Consider the following 21,815-nt stretch of genomic DNA (forward strand, 5'->3'; position numbering starts at 1 on the left):
TCTGTAATAAGTGATCAAGAAGACGATGCCAACATTCATTTTCCTTCAAAATTATTTGTCAAGAATAGTGACAAAGTACGATTATAGATTAATAATAATGTATCAAGTACTGTACACGTGCCTACAAATGAAGAAAACAACTGTCAATCAAGCCAGCATTTTCAATCAGTAAGACTTGGGGGTGGGAACTCTTTTCTCAGGAAAAATACATTATTTTCCCTCTTTTTTTTTAGCATTATATATATATCAAACTGATTCCCAAATACAGAAACCCTTTTTAACAAAATAAATTTATTTTCAAAAACATCTCATTTTATCCATATATATGCAATATAAAATACATAAAAAGAAAATATTTCATCCCTCCATATTTGGGGAGTCACATACCGTAGGAGTCATAGGGATCGATGTTGGGGTTGGTGGTGTTCCAGCTCTGGATCAGCCCATCAGCACCACCACTGTAGCACTGCTCACCACTGCTGCTCATCACCACACAAAGCACTGGGCCTCTGCGAGAAAAAACCAATTTCCATCCTCAGAAAGTCTATTTGATATTAGAATGAGTTAGAAATAAGAATGCTTAGTTTTTCAAGTGGCTTTGTCTTTTTCTATTTTGTACAACAAATAAAAAAAATTATCAAAGCACTATTCATTTTTCTTCCTCTGCTAAACCAGTGGTTAGTGTGATCTATGGCCTACGGATCAAATCCAACCAGTGAACTGTTTTTGTACAATCCTAAAGCACTTACAGTTTTTACCTTTTTAAAATGTTGTAATACAAAACTAAACTAAAAGCAAGAATATGCAACATTAAATATGCAGCCTGAAAAGCATTTACAATCTGACCCTTAATGTATGCCAACCTCTGTGCTAAATCGAGTGAACAGGTACATTTCTTAAACTTAAATGGAAAAAGGAAAAGCATGAAATGTGACCACAATTTTTTAAATGTCTCAGGTATTTTTACCGGGTTATCTTTAAGGAAAAAAAGATCAGGATTTCTAATAGTTAATTTTAACTGCCTCAACTTCATTTTAAGAGACAGATATACACATCATTTAAATATCATGCAAATAATACCTAATTTCAGCAAGGATCCCTATTTGGTAGCGATATACTTGTTGCTAACATTACATTATCTGCCACTTTCTTTTACATTTACAAAAAAAAAAACGCTACCAAATACAAAAAAAAAAACACATATGACAAATACATACGTGAAAGAAAATAAAATATACTAATCAGGCTGATTTACAATGATGTTGATTAACACAAAGAAAAAGCACATACTTACTTATGAGCTCTGAATGTATAGATAGGCTCCACATCAAGAGACGTGCTCCTAAATCAGAGAGAAAGGAGGATTTTTTATCATTCTAAAAGTCAGTAGTAAACAGTATGACTGAATGTGTCATAAAAACACGCCTAGAAATATCAACACTATGGTAATATACAATTCTCAACCCCAGGACACAATAAAGCTTACTTAACAGCAATCATGTATTTCTGTGACTTCAAGAAACAAAATTCTTTAGTAACTGTTATAGCACTTTTAGCACTGTCCTAATCTATTTGATTAAAGGGAGAGAGAGCCTCACTCGTGGAGAAAACACATGGGTTTTGAAGAGATAAACTTCTGGATTTAATTTCCAGTTCTGTATCTAATCGGCTAACTTTAGGCAAATTATTTAATCTTTTGAAACTTTAGATTCTTCTATGTTTAATATAAAATAGAAAAACAGGGATAACAGCCAATATTTAGAAGATTAAATCAGATTCTTCAAGGTAAAACAGCCTAGGACAGAACAGAATTTCAATCAAAGGTACTTCAATTTCCTTGCATTTCCATAAAGATTAACAATGTCTACCCTTAATACCTGCAGAAACTGTCCACATTAGATTTGGACATCAGAATAATTATTCATTACTCAGAATACTGAGTGTATGAATACTCTACACGGCTAATACTGGCCATAACTGAGAACAGAAACTGGATTTAAAATTGGATTGTATTACAGATTTTTTTTTAATTAGGCATATGATAGCTCTCCTCATTTCCAAAGTTTTAAATTCAAAGGTAAACAAAGGCTATTGTTACTTGCTTGTGATGGTGTTATTACTAAGCTACCACCAGCAAGAAATTTCAATATATTTCAAAGTTATAGTCAAGAATATATAATGAGATACTCACATTCTCTCATCTAATATGATGCCCACTGTGAACTAAAGAACTTGAAGAACAAAAGGCACAGTTTGTAAACAGGAAATACCTTTTCTCTGTTAAAGACACCTGATCTACATGAAGATTCACTTGATTTTAGCAAGATCCAGTTGAGCTGTCGGAGAAAGCACTGGCACCCCACTCCAGTACTCTTGCCTAGAAAATCCCATGGATGGAGGCGCCTAGTAGGCTGCAATCCATGGGGTAGCGAAGAGTCAGACACGACTGAGCTACTTCACTCTCACTTTTCACTTTCATGCACTGGAGAAGGAAATGGCAACCCACTCCAGTGTTCTTGCCTGGAGAATCCCAGGGACGGGGGAGCCTGGTGGGCTGCTGTCTATGGGGTCGTACAGAGTCGGACACGACTGAAGTGACTTAGCAGCAGCAGTTGAGCTGTCTGATGAACGTCTATGTATGACAGCTAGAATGTCACTGATTGCTTTCAAATTGGGCAGGAGATATTCTCTGTCAGTAGTAAAACTTCCATCCTCTCCTCTATTTGATGTTCATTTCTACTCTTTAATAAAAAGAGGTATCCATCACTATAGAAGGGCCCTTGCTGGTAGATTCTGGGTTCTGGACCATGTAATCCAAGGAAGAAAGAGAAAGTACCAAATGGGATCAGGACTAGCTTGGTGACTGATAAAAGGGGTTTATACCAATTCATGTCTGTCCATGCTTACAGAGGAACCAAGGGGCCAAGGCAAGTATTAGCATATAAGTGAGAGCAGCAACAGTGCCCTTCAGTCTAGACATTTTGGTCAAGATCAAAAGAAAAGATCAAAGAGGTCTCTTGCCCGGACCTGCTCCAGCCTAAGTCCAAACCTAGTAAACAGTGGGGAAGGATTGGAGTTGGGATTTGACGATTTTAAACATGACTACATTGGAGAAGGAAATGGCAACCCACTCCAGTGTTTCTGCCTAGAGAATCCCAGGGACAGCAGAGCCTGGTGGGCTGCTGTCTGTGGGGTCGCACAGAGTTGGACACGACTGAAGTGACTGAGCAGCATCAGCATGCTGCTTACAACAACAGAAACCTCCAGTACAGACAGAGGGTTCCTGAAATGTAACATTATTTAAAATACCAAATAAAGATTATAATCAGCATTCACAAACCATTTCTCCCTAAGGGTCAGTTTTAGAAGAAATTATTTGGGGAATTTAACAGCAAATAATAAAGTAAGGCTTTCTCTGCTGAAAAAAATATTAATTAAATTATTCAAATACAGTTGAAGTAGAATATTCTCACTTTTTGGCTGGGGCTGTTTTCTGCAAATTCCACATTTTTAATGTGTGATCCTCTGATGCTGTTATCAAAACAGGCTCAGTGGGATGGAAAGCGAGGGCTCTAATGCCATCAAAGTGACTTCTTAATGTAAACTTGGGGTTCCATGTCTTCCTCAATGCATCTTTATTGTTTGCTATCTATTAAAGAAACAAAAGATACCAATATACTTAGTTCAGAATGGGGGGGGAAACTGTATTTCAGCATTAATTCTTACTGTTTCATCATTAAACTATCATTATTTTGCAGCTTTCAAAATAATATAATTTTTAAGCAGATAACCAAATCAATAGGCAAAATTAGCAATATGTCAACAATGGTTTTCTTTGAAGAAATATGAATGCTATAATAAGAAAATACATAACATAATTCAGTATAGAAGAAGGATCAAATAACTTAGTAACAAAAAACAAAATTTCACTAGGATGCTTTTTAAAAAGACAAGTGATTTAAACCTGAATTATAGAATAGAAAGCAATTTTGGGTAAGAGTTGAAAAACTAAATTATCTTTAAACATGTTAACATTACAGAATATGATGATACTTTCAAAATTTTCAATGGTTTCAGACAAGAGCTAAATTTTCTTCAAATTGGTAATGAAGTTTATACACTGGCAACAAAATGTTAAAATTGGAAGAGACAATCAAATATTACAAACATAATTATATATTTATTATGTTCCTTTTCTCCACAAAGGGCTTCCCTGGTAGCTCAGATGGTAAAGAATCTGCCTGCAACACAGGAGACCTGGGTTCGATCTCTGGGTTAGGAAGATTCCCTGGAGAAGGGAACAGCAACCTACTCCAGTACTCTTGCCTGAAAAATCCCCATGGACAGAGGAGCCTGGTAGATTATGGTCCACAGGGTCACAAAGAGTCGGACTCGACTGAGTGACTTTCACTTTCTCCACAGAATCTCAATCTCAATAACTGAAAAAATATTGCATTGTTTTTTCATTCCAACTAATAGAAAAGCTAAAGAGGACAGTGTTTGACTTTACACAAGCACCATGGATGAACTTCATACTCCAAGGCTAACAATCATGGTAGATGTAAGCAAGTATTTGTAATATACTAGAGAAATGTTTGGAGAAGGCAATGGCACCCCACTCCAGTACTCTTGCCTGGAAAATCCCATGGATGGAGGAGCCTGGTAGGCTGCAGTCCATGGGGTTGCTAGGAGTCGGACATGACTGAGCGACTTCACTTTCACTTTTCACTTTCATGCATTGGAGAAGGAAATGGCAACCCACTCCAGTATTCTTGCCTGGAGAATCCCAGGGACTGGGGAGCCTGGTGGGCTGCTGTCTATGGGGTCGCACAGAGTTGGACATAACTGAAGCGACTTAGCAGCGGCAGAGAAATGTTACCATACTCACAGTTACAAAAATTATCAATGAAACAACAACTGGTATTCTAAGCAGCATTCATTATTTTCTACATTATTCAAAAGACTTAAAAAGCATTAACTCACTTAATCCTCACAACTCTATGATGTAGGAATTAACACTATCCCCACTTTATAGACTATCCATTTTAGGGAAAGAGAAGTTAAGTGACTTGCCATCTAGTAAATGGAGGAGTCAGGATTCAAAATCAAGCAATCTGGTTTCAGAGGCTATACTATTAAACTGTAATTTAGAACCCAGAAATTTAAAAATCTGCAGAGAAATTTGGACAGGACACGTCACAACCGGGGCAATGCATGCGTGCTAAGTTGCTCCAGTTGTGTCTGATTATTTGCGACCCAATGAACCATACCCCATTAGGTTCTCTGTCCATGGGGTTCTCCAGGCAAGAATACTTAAGTGGGTTGCCATGCCCTCCTCCAGGGGATCTTCTGGACCCAGGGATCAAACCCGAGTCTCTTTTGTCTCCTGCATTGGCAGGCAGGTTCTTTACCATTAGCGCCACCTGGGAAGCAGTAAGTGAAGAGGAACTACTCTAAGAGTGGGGCTGATTATTTTGGGGGTAGGCAGGGCTGGCAGGAAGGTTAAGACGACAAGGGCAAATGAGCTGACCTCTGTTATTCTTATTAAAGAGCTAAAAGGTTTTCATGTGGAAGAGTACTTAAATTCCTTTGATTATCTTGATGTGGTAGGCAGCCACTAAGTTCCCAATCAGCCTCACCTATTTTTACCTTTTGGTAGTCCCCTTCCCTGGTGGCTCCGATGGTAAAGAATCTCCCTGGAATGTGGGAGATGCAGGTTCATCCCCTGGAGAAGGAAATGGCTACCCACTCCAGTATACTTGCCTGGAGTATCCCATGGACAGAGAAGCCTGGCAGGCTACATACAGTCCATGGGGCATAAAGAGTTGGACACAACTGAGCAACTAACACTTTCACACTTCTACGTTATAGGATGCTCTGTGATCAACAGCACACAGCAGAAGTTGGAACAAATTACTTCCAAAATTAGGTTATAAAACCTTTCATCCTGAGTGTTTCTGCTATCTTTTCAGGTGCACTCACATTGGGAAAAGCCAGCTGCTCTGTTGAGGAGCCTACAGAGAGGTCCATGTGGTGAGGAACTGGTCCCCAGACAACAGTCAGCAAGAAACCAAGGCCTTCAAACAACTACATGAGTGAGCCTGGAAGCAGATTTTCCCCAAGTCAAGTCTAGGTAAGACTGCAGCCCTTGTCAATGTCTTGATTACAACTATACAAACAGCCAGAGTCACATAATTAAGCTGTCCCCAGACTGCTGACCCATGGAAGCTGTGAGACATAAATGTTTGTTCTTTTAAGCTGTTAAATGTGGTACAAGTTGTTATGCAGCAATAGATTTCTAATATGCTTAATAAAATCAGGAACTACATTTAGAAACTGAGAAAGACTTAAGTTTTCTAACAATTAAGAGTTATGAAAATAGGATGAGCTTTCTCCAGAGAGAGGACTGAATTCCTTTATGTATTAGACAAACTCTTTGTAGGAACAAAAGCATCTAATGGGAATTTCTGCTTCTGGTCATGATGGACTAGATCATTAGGACCAACTGTGTACTGAGGACAAGTAGAATAGCAAAGCTAAGAATAAAAAGTCTAGAACTAACAAAATGGTGGGAAAAAACCTAGGATCTAGGTGAAGACAGAGGCCTACGGAAGTGAGCCTGATATCTGGAACTGTTTTCCCCAGCGAGTGTTTACTGATTTCAAAAGAGATGGGTGAGAGGTTGAGCTGTGTTTCTGATGACTTTGCAATGCCGAGAGATATAGATTGATGTCCAGGGCCTGCCAAGAAAGTAGGGCTTAGTAGACTACCTGGCTTTAGGTTTTGATTTCAGAAGGCTGTATCCTACACATAAGAGTGAACTAGAAGAACAAAAGCCTTTAAAAGATTGTAGATGAGCTTTAGACCATCTCAAAAACTAAAAATGAAGCATGTGATCCAGATTTCTAGTGGCTGCGACATCTGAGAGAAGAAAATGAAAATATAATCTTTGTGGAAAGATGTAAACTTAGGCCTGAAATTATTTCTAGAGACAATTTTTCAAATATAGCTATTTGGACATAGTATAGAATAACCATACCCATATGAGATACAACAGCATAAATGAAAACAAACAGAAATAACACATAATTAGTAACAGAACTACTACTGAGTCTCTGATTCAAAGTTTAAAGTAATCATGCTTACTATGTTCAAGAAGATAAAAGACTGAAAATTCTGGAAGAAATCTGTAAATAATTTTTAAAAAGTAACCCTAGAAGAAAAGATATAAGATTTCATTAGATGAGTTTAATTACAGATCACATATAACTGAAGAGAGAATTAGCTAACTGGAAGATGAGTCATTAAAAAAATCTAGACTGAAGTACAGAAAAACAAAAGATGGAAAACACAGAAGAAAGAGAATCAGAAACAGAGAATATAGAAAGAGGATCTAACAATATAAAACAGTTCTAGAAGAAGAAAAGAGGGAGGGAGAGAGGTGTAAAAGCAGTATCTAAAGAGAATGGCTGAGAACATTATAGAACTCAAGGAAACATATTAATTAAATTTTAAAAAACCACGAAATCTTTTATGACAATCAAGGCATAGAGAAATATCAGTCACAGGAAAAACTGTCCACTACTGAATAACCAAAAACAGAAATGACAGTTGATTTTAAGAGAAAACAACAAAAAAATGAAATATATTTAAAGCACTAAAAAAAGTGTGACAAAAACCAATACAATTTTTGTAAATATCCTTCAATTAAAAATAAATAAAGGAAACAAACAGCACTTAAAAATTTTTTGCAAAGTGAAATTTGAAATCAGAGATAATAGCCTAGTCGGGCAAAAAAAGAGACAAGTAAAGACAATTCAAGAAAATTAAAAACTAAGAGAGTTAGGCACCAATAGATCTTCATTAAACAGATATACTGTATTCTTAGAGTAAAAGAAAAATGAACCCAGATGGGCAGTCAAATATGCAGGGGAGAATGGAAAAAGACAAGACAGTTAATGTAAAACAGATAATTCTGACTACTGAGTATACAAAACAGAAGCTGGTAGAAGATTAATGTACACAGAAATAAAATATATAACAGGAATGACATGTACATTGGGTGGGAGTTTTTTAAATAAAGTGTTCTAAAGATCCTTGTATATAAAATTTTGATAAGAATATGTGTAGTAATCTGTAATGTACAAAGTAATGAAAGAGTGCATAAGCTTCAAATAATGGAGAGGGGTGAATGATAAAAAATAAGCAATCCCAATTTAGGCAAAAATAGAAAAACACAGAATAGGCGGCACAAAAAATGGCAGGATTAAGTACAAATATTATTAATTATTTTAAAAAGAAACAGACTAAATGCTTCCTAATTTTACAAGGTTGTCAAAGGTTAAAAAATAAAAGCCAGCTAAACGGTGTTTTTAAAAGACATAAATTATAAGGATATAAAAACACTTAAAACAGAGTTTTGTTTTGTTTTGTTTTCCAAAATCTGTATCGGAGAATGGAGTGCAAGGAGCCTGTTTAGGTTAAGTTATTGTGGTAGATCCAGATGAAGAAAAATGGACCAGGAGGGGAAGAAAAAAGATGTACTATATGGATTTCAGTTGTTGGCGGTAGAACCCGAAAGACTTACTAAAGGGCTTAGCATAGAGGGGAGAGTTTTGATCTAAGGGAAGAGGAGTGAGTGGTGAGGCTCCTCTTTGGAATACTTCCAAGGTTCACTTAGGGATCCATACTACATCCTCTACGTGGCTGCAGCTGCACTGTATTCCCCAGCGAAGACGATGAAGTATAAAACTGAAAGGATTTTAATGAAGAGATAAGGTAGGCTGTAAATACTTTATGAAATAAGCAACTGTTTTTCTGATACTTGATGACAATGAACAATTATAAAAGAACTGTGTTTGAGATTAACTAAATGGATGTGTGCATAAAGGTATAAAGATTCCAGTTTTGGTCCAAATCACTGATAGGTCAACCTTAGCATCTGCAAAGTATCTTGCATACACCTTGTCTAACAACAGCTAAAACTAGTTTCTCAGTTGTTGTCTTATTCACAATGTATTAAATAAGCAAGACAAATGTTGCCATTAGGCAGACATGGTACCTCAAAACATAAGACACACCCAATCTTGGTGATAGAAAAAGGAATTCTTTCCCTTATCTAAAACCAATGAATAAGCTCTACTGACTTACAGATTTAGGTAAAACCTATAATTTTAATCTGCATGATGTGAAAAGTATTGTTATGCTCATATTTTCAAAGTTTGTGATTAAAACTGAAATTCCACACTTGTGAAGAAGTCTCACAATTGTCATCTTTTTCTATAAAATGAACTTTCTATTTTTTAAAAAATAAATTAAAACAACAAAAATAAAACTGCTACTCACATCATAAGTTAATGAATCTGCTTCGTTGGCCACTGTAAGGCCTGCCAATTCTCCCAGTCCCAGTTCACTTTCAAGTGCTTCATCTGCTCCCATGATGAATGACTTCCCAGAAGAAGGAGGAAACGTCAGCGCTTCCACTGAAGGGGGAAGACAAAAGAAACATTAAAAAAAAACACTTCTAAGTAGTCAACAATTAATTTCATAAGGGCATATCTACATTTGATTATTTATAAATGCTTTCAAACACAGTAAAATTCAGTACACAGAAAATCCTGAAGAAGTGCTTGCTCTTTTCCATATTTTAACCATTTAAAGGTATCATCTAATTAGAAAAGTACAACATGAAACAAACCCTTTTTCACTATAGAAAAAAATTTATAAACGTATAAAAGTAGATTTTTCTCATTTGATATTTCATGCTAATTACCCAAGTGATTTCTATCAATTATTAAAATATGTACAGTAAGTGATTTAATCTTTTTAATTAATTTAATTGAAGGATAATTACTTTACAATATTGTGATGATTTTTGCCATACATCGACATGAATCAGCCATGGGTAAACATGTGTCTCCCCATCCTGAACCCCCCTCCCAACTCCCTCCCCACCCCATCCCTCTGGGTTGTCCCAGAGCACTGGCTTTGGGTGCTCTGCTTCATGTGTTGAACTTGCACTGGTCATCTATTTTACATATGGTAATGTACATTAAAACATGTATAGTGATTTTGAACATTGCTGGCTGCATTCAAAATAAAATTGGTTAATTCTATAACTTAAATAAGAGAAATCGCAAATGAAAATGGGTCATAATTGTATTAGTAAAAAACGCGTATATAAGGCAAAGCTAATTTGTGTTGTCAGAACTCAAGACTACCGCTGGAGAAGAGGGAAGGGGCAGTGTTTGAAGGCAGCACCATCAGGACTTCTAGGCCCTGGTGACATTCTGCTTCCTGACCTAGGCAGTGGTGACACGACTGGTTTTGCTTAGAGATAACTCACTGAGCTCATCCCTATGACTTAGCAGTTTACTGTAGATATATTATATTTCATTTAAAAATACTCATTTCAAAGAAGTTTTTTATTAAAGTGTCTACTGGAACACTTATAAATGCCAATCATTCTGACAAGCCATCAGAGATTATTCTTTAAGTAGTTTTCTCAAGGTAGTGACTTTATTGATGACAAACATTTATGAGTTGATTAGATGAATTTAGTAGTTTAACTTTGGCTGCTGAAGAAGTTAAAGAGTCGGACACAACTGAGCGACTGAACTGAACTTTTTTTTTTTAAGAAACAAGTCAACTGTACTAATCAATGTATGCAGAGAATTGATTTATGAGATGTTTTTCAGTTTCACATTCAATAATATAATTTTAGATTCAATCATAAATATTGAAGAAATGAAAAGAACAGCTATGAACTTTTAAAAATACTAGTGGCAGGAACTCTACTCAAAATCGTTACAAGAACAAAATAGAGTATAAATTGATAAGACATTTTCAAACCACCACACAATAAAGCTGCAATAATAAAAATGGGTTTTACACAAACATACCACATGTCTTATAAGGGGTCTGAACAACTCTAAACATTTACTAATAAAGAGCAGGAATTGTTTCATTTAGAACAGCAATTTTCATGCCAAAATTTCAACCAAATGATTCACATGAGACTAGGAGGTTAGAGCTTCAGCCAGGTGTTCTTTTGTTTTCACGCCTAATATTGCCAGAAAACTCAGTTCAGATATGAAGTGAAAATGGTTCCTCTCCACGTCCCCCAAAAAACTAAGATTTGTGATTTGGTCACTCACACTGCATGAACTAATTTAACTAACTGTTCTAGGAATGGCCAAGTAAAATCTGAAAACAAAGAAAGGCAACCAAGCACTGCTTCCACACATACCAGTGGCTAAACCAGCAGACCTAAGGGCCAAAGAGAGAGCTCCAATGGGCAAACCATGAACTGACTGCCCTCTAAGAGTCCTTAGAACTTTCGATTAGAGGTCACATTTCTATTAGTAACTAAATATTACAGGCTCTAATCAGCTTTTACAAAATAATTTAAATATGCCTCAAGTGCAGCACTCACTGCCTTCTGAATAATTATAATAAAAATATAGCAATAAACTTACATAGCACATACAAGCTATGGAAACTTCTTCTGAAACTGGACTGGAGACTGGAAAGCATCAGTCACAGGCAATTAAATCTACAACCTATTTCTTAAATGCCTTTTCTACTTGTGAAAATTCTGTACTGTGGAAGCAGACGTAGGACCAATACTACAGATCATAAGTTAGACATTCAACACTTCTGTTCTAAAGGTTCTTAACTTTTTTTTAATTAGGGGCATTTTCTGTGGTTTATACATTCTTTTCTGCATATATGTCATTTAGAACATATTCTGCCTCTATTATTATAAGTGGATTACATGGCAGAAACCAACATAACACTGTAAACCAATTATCTTTCAATTAAGAAAAAAGAATTCTATAAGATGAAATTTCTGATAAAATTCTTTTGAGATTATCAGAATAAGAGGAAAAACTAACTTTCCTTCTTATCCAGACCTGATCTTAGAATAAAGGAAGTTGATTAAAATTCTCACATCTATAGTATCAGCTGAATGAATCTCCTAGTGAGTTACAAACATACCTGTTGAGGCCCCATGATTCACATCTTAATTTAAAAGATACGTACCTACGTCAAATAAATTGTTCATCTAGAATGTAAAGGTATCATATGTGGTTCTTCATTATTTAATGTATGGAAAACGAATTCCCAGTATACTATAATTAATACTAATAAATTAGCTGTGCAATGATCAAACAATTTATTGAAAAAGTATTCCAAACACAAAAATCTATCCATCAAGGGTCTGTCAATTTACATTTCTCTAAAAAACAACCAAATTTAAAACCAAGAAAGAATAATAATACATGTTTCCTCTGTGACTTTGGTGGTTTTATTCAATAAATAATAATTTGAAGAGACATACCCACTGCAAATAATTGTAATATTTAAATTCAAGGCAATTTTCAAAAATAAATTTCAAAATATATTCATTAATCATGAAGATTAATTTTATGTCACTCATGACTTTCAGCTAATGTAAATATATATTTTATAATCAATTTCCACATATAAGCATTTTATAATTTATAAATAGGAATATCGGAACTTCTATCTAAGAGATGGAAAACTGCATTTATATAACACAAGATTATACTATAAAAAACTGGGAATAATCTAAATATCCAAAAGGGGAATGGTTAGGTATCAAGTCTAAAATAGAATATTTAATTTAAAATTTTAAATCTTAAAATTATAATCATGAATTTATGATTTTATATATATAAATACAACTGAATTCTTCTACATGGTGACTATAACTGTAAAAAGTATATGCACATAGACAAGGACTGAGAGAGAACAAGGAAATGTGACTAGACTTTCAGGTGCCTTTTTTCTCTTTTTGTCAATGATAAATTGCTTAAACAACGGAGAAGGTGATGGCACCCCACTCCAGTACTCTTGCCTAGAAAATCCCATGAACGGAGGAGCCTGGTAGGCTGCAGTCCATGGGGTCACAAAGAGTCGGACGCGACTGAGCGACTTCACTTTCACTTTCCACTTTCATGCACTGGAGAAGGAAATGGCAACCCACTCCAGTGTTCTTCCCTGGAGAATCCCAGGGACGCCAGAGCTGCCGTCTCTGGGGTCGCACAGAGTCGGACACGACTGAAACGACTTAGCAGCAGCAGCAGCATGAAAACATTTATGTGAGTCTCAAAGTAAACATTTACTAACTATGTATATATTCAGTTTTCTCATTGTTGGGATGGTATTAGAACTACATGTATGCACATCAACTACATGGCTTCTGTGAAGCTGCAGGGGGATGTTCTAAACTACAATTTAGACTTGGTTTTAAGTTTATGCATCCTTTTTCAAGTCTTACAAGACTATAGCTATAATCAAACCCCCTTGAATATAAGAAAGCTTACAATGTGGAGTACTACATACATAGTTTAAACATGTGTAGAGTAAAACTCTTCTCTTAGAGAGCTCTCTACTAACTGAATTTAGTAAGTACATCCAAGTGCTTTTTGTGCTCTAGTGTGTCACAAGTACTTGCCTTCATCTGCCCTATTTATTTCATGTTCAGGAAGCCTGGAGCTGCTGGGTCTGGAGGGTGAACCCACAGATGGCTGCAAGGAGGAAAGTTCATCAACATCTCTCAAATTAGCAAGCATATCTTGTAGTTTTGACCTGTTGGGCCCTAGCCCCGAAAAGGGAGGGAGAGAACAAAAAAGAGAAAACAGAATTATCCAACTGCATCAAAATGGTGCCATAAACCTTATTTACATCTGCCAATATTCACCTTTAAAACTACCATACTATATTAAAGAGTAATTTATTTTCTAAGTTTTTAAGACTTTTAAAAAGGTATACTACTCTTGAAAAATTATGTTTTACATATATTTTTTAAATTAAGCTAATGGAATAATGTCATTATTTGCATGAAAAAATGTTCCTGTGCAATTTGGATCATTAAAAATATTATTCTAGAATCCTTATATACAACTCTAAACACAGATACCACAGACTGTGAAGCTACTGTGTGCTAAACTAAACAATCACATTCTTTTCTGTTTGTTTAAATTAAGCTGCATTCATTGCTTTACATCCTGAAAATATGGTACCCAAGGTTAAGTTTCACACTCTACCAATTACTTACCTGTACTTTGATGCTTCATTCTCCCACATCCCTGTTTTGACTGTTTTATATAGGATAGAGGCTGAAACAGATCTTCGGTTGTTTTTCCTGTTATAAGTTTAATTAAGAATGGGAAAATCTTACCCATAGTCCATTATGGCTTTTTCCTATTTTTAAGCAATTTTAACTATCGCCTAGAAATATATTCTAAGATAGTGTGATTAGAGAACACAATTTGACTGAAAATATTTCTACTAGCCCATATTATAAAGACACAACCTCTTGCAATGAGAAACAGCTCAATTTAAAAAGATACCTATTATGCTTTATAAATTAATGCTTTCCTTCAGTTCTGTTTTCATTTTACATCTTTCAGTTCTGTTTTTATCATGTCTCCTCTTGCTCCCAGACTATCATTTTATCAAGATAACCTAAACTGATGATAAAATGTCCTGAACTCTTCAGTCCTTCTCTCTTCATGAACAACATTAGCCTTTCTCCTCCTAAAGAATCATTTTTTCTCACCATACTAAAAAGCTATGTACCATATGCCTGAAACAATGATCACAATCTTCAGGCTCAGGAAATCCACTAGCTTCTGTTAGCAGGAATACTATTTCGGTCAAATAGTGCAGCTTGAGACCTTAAATGCTAAACTCCAACTACAGCGAAGCCTTGATATTTGATAAGAACCAAATAATAAATAATAGATGAATTCTACATAAGTTCTTGATACCCTTTCAATTAAAAGGTCTTTTACATTTTAAGACATTTATTATTGTAGCATAATGACAAATATATTAACTTTAAGTCAATCTGATAAATAAAACATTCTCCTTGTTTCTTGCATATGACAAATATTCCTTAAAATTTCAGCTTAAATGATTTTATCATGGCTATGAAAAGTCATAACAAACCATGTCTCACTATTGCTTATTAAAATTAAATTGTATCAGTATTTTTAATAAAAAGTAGAAAATGTTCTTATGTTTTAATATTAACCTTTCTCATTGTGATTAATTAATACTGAGAAGGCATTAAATGACGTTCTCTCTCTGTTACATAATAGTTGGTACAATGCTAATATCAATAAAGGCCACTGATTTTCTATCCATTAAAGTGAAATACTTGCAAGTTCTAAGATATTTTAAATAAAGATTTAAATACTTATGAGTAACTACTAGGTTATAAATGAATGACTAATTTTTGATAATCCTGAGCATCACTACAAAAAAGAGAAAAAGAAAAAGCATATCCCTCCAGTCTTTCGCAATTTTAAATACATGCCTCACTCAAGTTGGATTTTAATCCCACTGTACACTAATATCCCAAAGGATGAAATTCCTATTGCCGTACAAGGGAGACCCATGTCCATACTGTCAATGAGAGTGGTAGCACAAGGAGGTAATTTAACCTTGCTCTCCTAAAAAGGTGGTTAAGATGGTTTCCAGGGATGTGTGAAAGCTTTTGTATTTCTATTTTATATACCTAACTAGATCTACTGTTAAACCTTACTAATAACTTGAATAAGATAATATATATATATGATGCACAGCGCTAGAAATTTCATTTTAGTTTCCATTTTTGATGTGGAACACATTTTGTTGGGAAAAGAAAAAACCTAATTGGTAATATTATAAATGACATTGGCCAAAATTTTAAATTAGAAAAATAAGTACTTTAAAAAAGCTGTGTCTGACTCTGTGACCTGTATAACACATAGTGATGAGAGCAAATGAACCATGTGTTATGAACAGCCAGGATATTCAGGGGTAGAAATTAACCTTCTTTCTGTGACCAAGACCTAAAATTGTAAGCAATTATTTTGGTGGCTTGCCAGAAGGTCACACTAGATGAGATTTAAACTATCAATAGTAAAAAATCATTACTGTAATTAAGCACATATAATTTGAAAAATCAAATTATTGCTATGTTTGAAAACACAGTCCCATACACTCATGATGCTCTAGATTTATTATTGGGATACATTATGGTTGCATAATTATATTCACAGCTTTTTTCTTTTTCAAAGTTCATGACCAAATATCTAACCATTTAATTTCCACCCCTAAAGAGCAAGTGAAAAGGAAAGAGGTCAGGAGAAGGAAAAAAAAAAGAGTAAGTAAGTTTTAGGAAAACATTGGAAAAAAAAATTGGGGGATATGAAAGAGGTAAGATTTATGATTGACAGATACAATGTTTTCCACTTACTCTTCACCCCCTTTTTCCCCTTTCTCTCCTTTTTGTATTGTTCCTTGAGTTTGGTAATTACTCCCTGGTCCACATTCCAAGCTTCAGGCATGAGACACTGGTCTTCCTTTTCTAAACAGAGTGAAACAAATGAAACAGCCTTTTTCAATAAGATATTGAACATTCAAAGTCAATTCACTGTTATGTCAATGAATGACATAACAACCATCTTCTTCATAGTATTACCAATTTTAAAGTTATTATTTATTCATTAGATACATGTCACAAGAAATATAATATCCAAGAAACAGTGGTCAATTCTATTTCCTTGGTAATAATATTAAATTTCCCTTGAAACACACATAGGGGGAAAAAAAAAAAACTGCAACATTTGAGTGACTTTTAGTAAATTAAGCCTCAAAAGTCCACCATCAAGAAACCCTCATTTTCAGACTGTGATTAGGATTGACTCACAAAAAAAATTTCTTACTAATTTATGTAATGAAAGAAGACTATTAAGCATTTGTACTAAATAGTCTTCAATGATCTTTTCAAAAACTATATTTCTGGCATGTGTTTATCAGCAAAAGACCACTTTTATTTTATAGGCTTTATAAATAGCACCTTGCAAACTTATTAATCAATCTGGCATTCAACACTTAAAATGATTTAAGTGACCCATTAATTTATAAATATTTAAAGCTGGAAACTGAGCTTCTAAGAAAAAAGAAATGCCACCATTAATTTTCACTATTTCAGGAGTACAAAATTTAAAAAGCAAATATGTTACGTATTTTATACTTACTATAAAATGAATTACTGTATACATATAACATTATGTAAGTGTTAGCTCAGAACTCTCACCTGAACTCAAGACATATATCCACTTGCTTACTCTGCATTTCCATTAGAAAACTAATCAAAACCAAACACACAAAACCAAACTCCCAATCTTTCTCATCCAATCTCTTCCATCTACAGGGTTCCCCAACTTATTTGAAGGCCCTATCAATAACCTCAGATATGAAGATGACACCACCCTTATGGCAGAAAGTGAAGAAGAACTAAAGAGCCTCTTAATGAAAGTGAAAGAGGAGAGTGAAAAATCTGGCTTAAAGCTCAACATTCACAAAACTAAGATCGTAGCATCTGTTCCCATCACTTCATGGGAAATAGATGGTGGAAACAGTGACTGATTTATTTTTGGGGGGCTCCAAAATCACTGCAGATGGTGATTGCAGCCACAAAATTAAAAGACACTTACTCCTTGGAAGGAAAGTTATGACCAACCTAAACAGAATATTAAAAAGCAGAGACATTGCTTTGTCAACAAAGGTCCGTCTAGTCAAGGCTATGGTTTTTCCAGTAGTGATGTATGGATGTGAGTTGGACTATAAAGAAAGCTGAGCGCTGAAGAATTGATGCTTTTGAACTGTGGTGTTGGAGAAGACTCTTGAGAGTCCCTTGGACTCCAAGGAGATCCAACCAGTCCATCGTAAAGGAAATCAGTCCTGGGTGTTCTCTGGAAGGATTGATGCTGAAGCTGAAACTCCAATACTCTGGCCACCTAATGCAAAGAGCTGACTCATTCGAAAAGACCCTAATGTTGGAAAAGATTGAAGGCGGGAGGAGAAGGGGATGACAGAGGATGAGATAGTTAGATGGCATCACCAACTCAATGGACATGAGTCTGGGTAAACTCTGGGAGCTGGTGATGGACAGGGAGGCCTGGCGTGCTGCAGTTCATGGGGTCGCAGTGAGTCGGACACAACTGAGCGACTGAACTGAACTGAACTATACTTTCATTTGATCAGACCAAAAACCTCCCTTTTTTCCCAAACCCCACAACAACTATTTCAGGAAATATTGTTTCTCTACCTTTAAAACACATCCAGAATCTGACGACTCCTCAGCATATCCACCCTTCTCTGACCTCTGTTTCTTGCTAGAATTACAACAAGTGTTTTCCCTTATGTACTTCATGTCTACTGCCAACACTAATCGCCCTGGGTAGTCTATTCTCAACACACAGCCAAAGTGATGCTTTCAAACAAAAGTTGGATCATGTCCCTCACCCTTCTGGCTCAACAGTCCCATGGTTCTCCATCTCACCAGTGGTCTACACAGCTCCACTTGATTCGGTCACTTCTTACTACATTCCCCTCATTATCATTCTGCTCCAGCCACCCTAGCTTCCTTGAATTCCTCAAACATACTTGGATTACAATTATCTTAGGGCATATGTTCTAGTTTTCTTCTTCTTGAACACTCTTTCCCTGGATACCATGTGGCTAACTCTCTCATCCATGCTGTCTCTCATTCAAATGTTACCCTCTCAATGCACCTTCCATGATCACTCTATCTTATATTGTAACCAATCCACTTCACCCTACCCTGTCCCCAGCACTCTCCATCCTACTTACTCTGTTCTACTTTTTTAATTTCCCATTGCATTTATCACATTCTGACTTACATGATAAACATCATTTATCATGTTTATCTCTTACTGCCTACATCCTCTTAGTAGAATGTAGGCCCACAGGGGTAGGGATCTTCATCTAAAAGACTTGGCACAAAGAAGGCACATAATCAGTATTTGTTGAATGACTGAAATAAGCCAAAATGAACCAGAATAATCAGAAATCTATTTTTAACAAGTTTCAGTCCACAGTTTAAAAAACAGATCACTGGGTCTCTGAACTTAAAAACTCAACATTTTTATTCTACTATCAATAATAGAAAGTCTCCTTTTTTCAGAAAAATCTAACAATCAAAAATGTAGATTTTCATCAATTACATCTTAATAATAAATTAAACTGAGTTAGATTTTAGATCCTAGAATGCCTTCAGCTTTTTAAAGTAAAAATTTAGCTATATCACCCTCTTAACACCATACTGATAACAACAGTAACATAAGATCATAGGAGAACTGTGGTAAACCAGAAGATGCCAGAGATGAGATTTCTAAGTCCTTTACAAGGACTTCCCTGGCAGGCCAGTGTTAAGACTTTGTACTTCTACTACAAGGAACACAGGTTTGATACCTGGCCAGGGAACTAAGATCCCACATGCCATGTGGCATGGCCAAAAAAAACTAAGAAAGAAAAGAAAAAATAATGAGATCTTCTACAATGTTCTCATACTCAATTTCCACAAAATCTAGATTTGCAAGTTCTACTGTTTAGGCAGAAACATTCTATAAATTCAAATTATTTTCATACTCTACCACTTATGTTAAAATAAAAAAAAAGATGAGGAAGGTAAATAGCTGTACAACCTTCTTTAAACAGACACACATCCTGGAAAAAAGGTCATGATAGTAAAAAGTCCATAGAATGTCCAAGATTTCAATATTTCAAGTGTTCAAGATTTCAAGCGTTCTTCAAGATGCTGCTTTCCTAGTAAAATATTAGTTTTGTTCATTTATATAACATCTCTTGTTGGATACAGCATTCCTCCTTACCCCAGTCTGTTCCATCGCCTGCACTTCTGGAGTCATTGTCTCCTTCTTCTGATGTAACCAAGAAGTCAAACTCCTTTAGAGCTTCTTTTGTATCTCGATCTTCACTGCTATCGGGCAATACTTTCTTCCTAACAATCTAATGATAAAAAGCATGCTCAATTAAAATATTGGAATATATCATGGAATTAATTTAAATAAAGAAGACAATATCCCTTTACTCCTCAATGAGAAAACCCAATCATTATTTTCTTCAGAAAATACATCTTTGCTGTATCAAACCTATACAATTCAGTAGAAAACACAGATATCATTTTAAGATTTTATATATATTAAACATTTTAAAGCAGTAATTTAAACTTTGTTCAATGATGGCTTCTTTTAAATAAACAAATGGAATCACATATTGAAAACATTGGAATATAACATATGAATTTATATTATAGCAGATGAAAAATGTCCTTGACATACTGTATTATGAGAACCACAATCAAATCTTACATTTCTGGAATGCAATCTGTACAATGTGCAGATATTCTAATCTAACCAAAGAAGAAACACTTCATAAAACACTGCAAGAATTTTTCAGAATATAACCATGATAAATTTTAAGTCTAGTACATTATTCCCTCACAAAATGTAAAATCACAAAAACCACAAACTCAGAAATGCATGCCACAACATTGAGAAGGTATTCCGTTGGAGGGAGTTGGGGAGGGAGAACTCTTCCCATTATTATTTCCACCGTCCCAAGCTTCCACCAATTTCCTCTAATAACTGTCTATATATTCAAATTTTTCTTAAAATATTGATCTTTCAGAGATATACATAACTTAGATTTAATAACAAATCTAACAAGGACCATTACGTCTCATTTTTATACATTTAGAAATATCTCTGGAATCATAAGGTGAAAGTTAATCATGAGAAAAGAGAAGGAGACAGAAAGGAGGAAAATTATCCAGACTATAATGCAAAGAATAATCAAACTTCAATATAGGACAAAGAGCCAGAAAGGACAATGAACCTATGTGTCTTTTCTAACAAAATGCACTATTAATAGCCTGAACACAACCATCAGCTATTAAGAGCTTTGTGCTTCTGTTATTTTCTTAGTTGAATCTATTTAACTATTTTTAATTAAGGGAATAAAGTGACATTTAAAAAACCTGTTTGTTCTACTAAACATTTTAATAGGATACTTTTCAGCCATTCTCTCTCTCTATATATAGCACTGCAATCAATCTTTTAAGTCCTGCTTACACACTGCTACATAGTTAGATTTTTTAAGTCTTTTGGCATAGAGTTATTAAACTGCAGCTGTGAAAATTAATGCATCATAAAAATTATCAAAACTAATACAAAACTATTATAAAGAAACTAATTATTTATTTAGAAATATTTTTCTAAAAGAGAACTAGAAGAATCTTTGGGTCCAGCATTTAAATAGAATTAAATATGTTTACATTAGCTGTGCCTTCATGGCTTGGTCACAGAATTGCCATAATCAGCACTAACTGGAAGTCTGGATATTTATGAAATTGATTATTTAAAAAGAAATCAGTTTACAGTTAGGAATTTCTATTAAGACCATACTTGATAGGAATAATAAACAGTTTATAGATTTTTTAATATTTAACTAACATAATGACTAACAATAAAACTTAAAGCATTATAGTTATTATTTAACCACTGAGCTACAAGTAAAGTACTTTGACAGAAAAATAGTATCTCAGTCCAATCATCCCATAGAAATCACAACTCAGCATAAAATTTCCAAATGATTAGGACAGAGAAAAGTTATTATACAAGTTTTGGCATTTTATTTTACTACAGTCAGTTTAAACACATGTGATTACTACTTGTTTGAATAATAAAAAGAGGGAGTAACTTCTTCAAGTTCAAATAACATCCATGGCAGGGCTGTATTAGCAAGCACAACACTACCGAATAGTGGCCTGGGGATTAATCTGGAAATAGTAAGTTGAGAGTCTCTGATGGAAGCAGAGGATTCAAACAGAAAAGAGAAGTTACACTTAGAGAGAAAGAACTTTATAGTTAAACCTATCATTTTCAAAAGTAGTGTCTCATTTATTCCTC

The 21,815-nt window shown here is 34.9% G+C and overlaps 1 protein-coding gene across 2 annotated transcripts in view; it reads right to left on the minus strand.

Moving 5' to 3' along the window:
* The window catches only part of STRN (striatin), a 118,831-nt gene that overhangs the window by 32,427 nt on the left and 64,589 nt on the right, over positions 1-21,815 (minus strand). The window contains exons 7-14 of one of the 2 annotated variants that reach the window (XM_070798503.1): positions 19,719-19,854; positions 16,277-16,387; positions 14,087-14,173; positions 13,484-13,627; positions 9,346-9,482; positions 3,474-3,649; positions 1,295-1,342; positions 388-509 (exon numbers count right to left, since the gene is read on the minus strand). In XM_070798503.1, coding sequence (XP_070654604.1) covers positions 388-509; positions 1,295-1,342; positions 3,474-3,649; positions 9,346-9,482; positions 13,484-13,627; positions 14,087-14,173; positions 16,277-16,387; positions 19,719-19,854 — 961 coding nt within the window. The remainder of the gene's footprint in view (positions 1-387; positions 510-1,294; positions 1,343-3,473; positions 3,650-9,345; positions 9,483-13,483; positions 13,628-14,086; positions 14,174-16,276; positions 16,388-19,718; positions 19,855-21,815) is intronic. The other variant, XM_070798504.1, reaches the window with a different exon arrangement.

The sequence above is a fragment of the Bos indicus genome, chromosome 11, assembly GCF_029378745.1.
Source record: "Bos indicus isolate NIAB-ARS_2022 breed Sahiwal x Tharparkar chromosome 11, NIAB-ARS_B.indTharparkar_mat_pri_1.0, whole genome shotgun sequence".
Classification (NCBI taxonomy): domain Eukaryota; kingdom Metazoa; phylum Chordata; class Mammalia; order Artiodactyla; family Bovidae; genus Bos; species Bos indicus.